This window comes from Octopus bimaculoides, chromosome 7 (genome assembly GCF_001194135.2).
Source record: "Octopus bimaculoides isolate UCB-OBI-ISO-001 chromosome 7, ASM119413v2, whole genome shotgun sequence".
Taxonomy (NCBI): domain Eukaryota; kingdom Metazoa; phylum Mollusca; class Cephalopoda; order Octopoda; family Octopodidae; genus Octopus; species Octopus bimaculoides.
The window spans coordinates 23,917,984-23,924,523 of NC_068987.1; the positions used below are offsets into that span (position 1 = coordinate 23,917,984).

The 6,540-nt window shown below is 37.5% G+C and overlaps 1 protein-coding gene across 1 annotated transcript in view; it reads left to right on the forward strand.

Annotated features, from left to right (window-relative positions):
- The window catches only part of LOC106880913 (sulfate transporter), a 43,694-nt gene that overhangs the window by 2,359 nt on the left and 34,795 nt on the right, over positions 1-6,540 (forward strand). The window contains exon 3 of the mRNA XM_014931080.2: positions 1,423-1,587. Coding sequence (XP_014786566.1) covers positions 1,423-1,587 — 165 coding nt within the window. The remainder of the gene's footprint in view (positions 1-1,422; positions 1,588-6,540) is intronic.

A 6,540-nucleotide genomic window follows, 5' to 3' on the forward strand; every position in this document is an offset into this window, starting at 1 on the left:
ATATATATACATATATACGACAGGCTTCTTTCAGTTTCCGTCTACCAAATCCACTCACAAGGCTTTGGTCGGCCCGAGGCTATAGAAGAAGACACTTGCCCAAGGTGCCACGCAGTGGGACTGAACCCGGAACCATGTGGTTGGTAAGCAAGCTACTTACCACACAGCCACTCCTGCGCCTATTGTGATTTATTTCAAAAAAAGTTCCCTGAACAGGAATACACCCATTGACTAATGTTTGCATCAGATTTTTCTTTAATCACCAAAGGAGTTGGGGGAGACAGTTTATGCTTGTGAGATGTAATAGCTAAGTGATTCAAATGTAGGATTACAAAAACTTGTAACTGACAAGGTGTATATTACACTGTCTTCAGAGGTCAGCAAAGTAGTCAGTATTGACCTCTGGGATCTATGTGGCTATAAACACTTGAAATGATTTCAGGTATTAAGGATACAGGATTATTAGTGAACTGTTTTTTGTACATGAATAAGATTCAATAAACAAAGGTCCGTCTGAAATACAATATGAAAATTCAAAACACCTTAGTAGATATCGTGTCATCGGCATATCCTAGTGAACATGCAGTGCCAACTTGGCCAATTGGTAAGCCTATTAAGGACAAGTGCACACTTTTTATGATGACATTGAAACAACATAGAATAGATCTAGAAGGATGCTGTAATTTATAGTTAAAAACTTATTAATTTCTACTTAAAATCAATGCAATAACAAGTATTATCCAATGACATATTTCACATTAAATATTCCAATTATATGATTGAATTTTTACTGTTCTTTATTAATTTCATTAAATTTCTTTAAATTAATGACAGAAAAAAATTAAGGAATATTGTTTTTAACTCAAGAAATTTATCATTAATTATACATTTTAATTTTATTTTAGAAATTTGCAAAGATTCATGAGGTGGGGACGTAAGGATTTGCTAATTCCTAGTCTAGATTAAAATTAATGTTACTCTCTTTTTGCTACCAAGAAATTTGTATTATGAATAAAAAGGACAGGTGCTAAAAAGCTCAGAACTTTGCATTTTAGTTCTAAACTCATAACTTCCTTTACAACACAGTACTATATAAGACTGCATAAGTCATCTTGAAGTGCACAGGAATCATACTAACTTTGTTTACATTCAGTTAGAGAGAAAATTTTGATCCATTCTTCTGTCATTTATTTCTGTTTTGTGATGCAATCATTACAGAACTGGACCACTTGACTTAGAAATCAACAGGATCTTAAGCATTAATGAAGGAATACTTTTTTGAACATTCTTCCACTAATCCGAGATATTGTTTTTTTATATATGGAAGCCCTGTGAGTGATATGGTGTATGGAAGCATTGTGAATGAAAGGAGTACAAATAATTTTTGGTTAACTAATATCTTCCTCAATCTTTTCTTTTTAGCTATTAATGGGTATTTTAAACATGGGTATTATTGTTCGACTGATGTCCGACTCTCTTGTAAGTGGATTTTCTTGTGGTGTTGCTATATATATAATCAGCAGTCAATTGAAGTACATCTTAGGGCTAACAGTGCAACGTTACACTGGAGTGCTTAGTGTACCAAAGGTAAGTAAAATAAAATTCTCATTTTCTAGAAAGAGTTAACTAGTTATTCTAATTTGGACATATCATTTATTCCATATTTCTTTGGTCATTTATATTTTAATACATTTTACACCATATAAATTGTACACCACTATATATATATATATATATATTTAAAATCAGTAGAAACCAGTAGAAACAATCTACTGCCTGAGCTCAGTCATGAGGCTTAACTAATAACATATAATAATCACATGAAACAGTATTGTGGAATAAACAAACTTTCAAACCAGTTCAAATATGCTTGTGACATATTTGACTAATAAAAAAGCCATTTTTACTGCAGTCTGCTGTGAAAAAATTCTTGCAGTCAGTAAATAGTTTCTACTGATTTTCTATAAGGAAGCTGTAATCTCCAAAGTCATTTTAAGTTTGTCTCCCTAGTGCTACCTATGATAGCCAAATGGCAAGAAATACATTTGTCAGTCTACTAGAGGGTGCCCTGAGATGACTTGTTGGTGTTTTGACACCTGTTGCCTCAAGCAAAAATTTTCCCCTGGCAAACCCTAGTAAAAACAACCTATTTACTGGTCAAATATATCAAACATATTTGAAATGATTTATTTATTCTACAACATTGATCTATGTGCATAGTGTATAAAATAGAGAGGTTTCTGAGAAATGCTTCACAGCAGAAATTGGAATGTTCCAGCATGTTTACAGATATGTAATTGAAATACACCATAATCATAGAGCAGACAAGTCAGCATACATGTGCTTAGGATTAAATAACTGCAGGGGAAATTTTTTTTTCATTACTTTACAGTTGAAAACAGATAATGTATTGTTTTCTAAGAATATCACATTACATAGAAACACAAAAGGTTTGTAACTAGAGAACACAAATCCAACTGTAAAAATACATATATTTTTAATGATGTGTGTACATATTTTGTGACATAAATTAGAGGACATGATATGCAAATGTAGAGAGATAAAAGAAACCAACAATAGAGTTATTTAATATATTTTGCATGTTAGATAGAGAGGGGGAGAAGGAGAAAGAGAGGGAGAGGTGAGGTGAAAGAGAACTGGAGTAAGAGAGAGTGAGAGAGGAAAAGAGAGAGAAGAAGACCGAAAAAGGAGGAGAGAAAGAGAGAGTGTGAAAGAGATGAGGTGAAAGAGAACTGAAGAGGGAGAGAGCTACAGAGAAAAGGAGAGAGTTGGGGTGAGAGACAGAGATGGAGAGAGCTGGAGAGATAGAGAGTTGAAGAGAGTGCTGGAAACAGAGGAGGAGCAGGAGAAAAAGAGCCAGAGACTGAGAGGTAGGGAGGGAGGAAGAGAGAGAGAGAGAGAGAGAGAACCTATGAACTGATCAGTGACATGAAAGTTATCTTGTAAAGAATATATCTATACAGAGAAGTGACTATTAGTTCAGAAGAGCAGAGAGAAGGAAAATTTGTCACTGTGGAGAAGAATCGGTATCTTTGACTGGAACTAAGGAAGATGTGATTTTTAAAAGGTGACCAGTTTGTGAATTGGTCAGTGTTAAGCTACTGTTTCATGGTTGTCGAGTGAGATTGCATCTCAGGAACCAGAAAAATAAACAGCTGAGTTGCATGTCTGCTGTTTTCTAAAAGAACTAAATCTTAATCCTTTTGATACTATCTGAGATTGCCCTTGGTTCTGTGGTAGAGTTTTCCTGTTTTACAGCAATTTAAAGAAAAACCTTTCCATCCAAATTCTATCTTTCTTTTCTCCTTATTTTTTTATTTGTTTCAATCATTACACTATCACCATGCTGAGGTACCACCTTAAAGGATTTTAGTTGAATGAATTGACCATCATAATACTTTTTTTTAAAGCCTGATACTTATTCTATTGGTCTCTTTCACCAAACTGCTAAGTTACAGGGATGTAAGCATAACAAAAGTTATCAATCAGTAGTAGGGGACAAAGACAGACAGACACACACACACACACATGCACACACACACACACACACACACACACACACACACACACACACACACACACACACACACACACACACACACACACACACACACACACACACAATGGGCTTCCTTCAGTTTCTATCTCCCAAATTCACTCACAAGGCTTCGGTTGGCCCAGGCTGTAGTAGAGGACACTTTCCAAGGTGCCATGCGATGGAACTGAGCCCAGAACCATGTGATTGGGAAGCAAACTTTTTACCATACATTCACACCTGTTCCTTACTACACAGCCCTGTTTGTGGCTATGTTCCAAACCTCAGCTTAATGATGATAAAGCTATTTCACTAAATTCTTCAATATCGATACCAACCTGCCTGAGACCTCCCCTGGTTTTTTATGCTAATTTTCTGTTTTAAAGTGATCTAAATTAAAACATTCCATCAAAATTCTATATTAATTTATGTTTCATACCCCAGCATAATAATAATAAAAGTTATTTTACTAAATTCTTTCTTATTTTTAAAATTGATTGTGACAAAGACAGTATATTTCAACAAAAATATGGCAACAACAGGGTTAACATGAGAAAACATTTTAAAAGATCTGAAAGCGACAGTGACATAGTAATATGAAGGACTCGAGTTATCTTAGAATTTCCAAGAAAATTTACTCTTATTATGCAATATAGACTTACTTAACAAACCCTGAAGGCAGATGATATTTGTAGGAATAACAATAATAATAATCTTAATAAAGGTGTGTACATTTATACTGCATTATGTTGATTCTTGCTACTTTGTGTGTACCTTGCTCCATGCTGCCAGTGTTTATCCAAGGGGTAGGCTACCGACTAGGGCTGGTACAACTTGACGCCATTGGCATTGCAGGCATCGATATCAGAATGCAAATAGCCAAAGGAAACACCACAATGCAATACCACAATGTGAGATCCTATAACAGTTTTGCCAATTCACCACCCTGTATTGATTCTATTTTCATTGACTCTGAAAGGGTGAAAGGCAAAGTTAACCTTGGTGGGATTTGAACTCAGGCTGTTGAGATTCCAAAGCAAATACTGTGATGTATTCTATCCAATGTTCTTATGACTCTACCAATTTGTTGCCTTAAAAGCTCTTACTGAAAAACAAAGAAAGAAACTCTTTCATCATCATACTTGATATATCCCCACTTGACCTCTTTTAGTATTGCTATTATGAATATTACAAAGCTTGTCAACTGCTTTGTCATCACTTGCCTACTTTGATAAGAAGTGATCTGCTGCTGCACAACAACATACCACCTAATTTTGTTCTTGTCACATTTGTATATTTCTTCCTTGAGCCAATAAAGGATTATTTGTGTGGTCACTTGACCTGCTGAAAATAGCAGTCAAATTTCTCTCAAATCGCACCTTATCACCATCCTCATCCTCATTAGATGCTCACTAGTCATTGCCTCAGTGAGGCCTAATGTTTGAAGGTCGTGCTTCACCACCTCATCCCAGTTCTTCCTGGGCCTCCCTCTTCCACAGATTCCCTCAACTGCTAGGGTGTGGCACTTTTTCATGCAGCTATCCTCATCCATTCTCACCACATGACCATACCAGTGCCGTTGTCTCTCTTGCACACTATATCTGATGCTTCTTACATCCAACTTTTCTCTCAAGGTACTTACACTCTGTTGAGTATGCACACTGACATTACACATCCAGCAGAGCATACTGGCTTCATTCCTTGCGAGCTTATGCATGTCCTCAGCAGTCACAGCCCATGTTTCACTGCCATGTAACATGGCTGTTCGTACACATGCGTCATACAGTCTACCTTTTACTCTGAGCGAGAGGCCCTTTGTCACCAGCAGAGGTAAGAGCTCTCTGAACTTTACCCAGGCTATTCTTATTCTAGCAGCTACACTTTCAGCGCACCCTTCCTCGCTACTGGCTTGGTAACCTAGGTAACGGAAGCTATTAACTACTTCTAGTTTTTCTACCTGGAATGTGGTAGAATTTGTTCTCTGCACATTTTCAGTGTTTATTGCTCCTGAGCATCTGCCACATACAAAAACTATCTTCCCAGTTAGCTTTCCTTTGATATTGCTGCACCTCTTATGTGTCCATAGCTTACACTGGGTACATCTTATTGAGTTTCTACCTACAATCGAACAGAGCCATCTACCTGAAGGGATTTGTGGTTTGTCTGTGATCCTACTTATTAAGACTTTGGTTTTAGCTAGGTTGACTCTAAGGCCCTTCGTTTCCAATCTTTGCTTCCACACCTGAAACTTCTCTAGTTCTGATAGTGACTCAACAATTAAAGCAAGGTCGTCAGCATAGAGGAGCTCCCAGGGGTATCCTGTCTTGAATTCCTGTGTTATTGCCTGGAGGACTATGATAAATAGGAGGGGGTTGAGGACCGAACCTTGGTGGACCTCTGCAGTGATTCCTGATGGGCCGAGGGCTTTCCCTGACTTCATACTCTTAATTACTCTTAATTGCTTTATCTACCAAGGTACTATCAATTCGGATAGCTGGTTCCTCTGTTGGGTCGACATTCGGCAGACTCTCTTTCTCCTATTCATTCTCTTTATTAAGCAACCTTTCATGGTGGTGTCTCCAAACCTCTCTCTTTGCAGCCTCGTTTAGTGCAAGTGAACTATCATCCATGCAGACACATTTCTCTCCTACAACATCATGATTCTCTCTCACACACTGTCTTGCAACACGAAATACCTCAAGTCTTTGGTCCTCATGGTGCAGAACATTGGCAATTTTTTTCTTATCTGCTTCCCCTCTGGCTAAATAAACCTGTCTCCTAGGTTCCCCTCTGGCAGTCTGATACAATTCCCTGCTACCACCATTCTTCCAGTCCTTCCAACCCGGTTTCTTTTCTCTAATAGCTCTGTCAACAACATTGTTCCACCACCACGTTATTTTGGGTCGAGAGGGGACTTTGCACCATCCACAGATCTGCACAGGTTGTCTCGTAGAAACCTCCAGTTGTCTTCTACATTGTGTGAG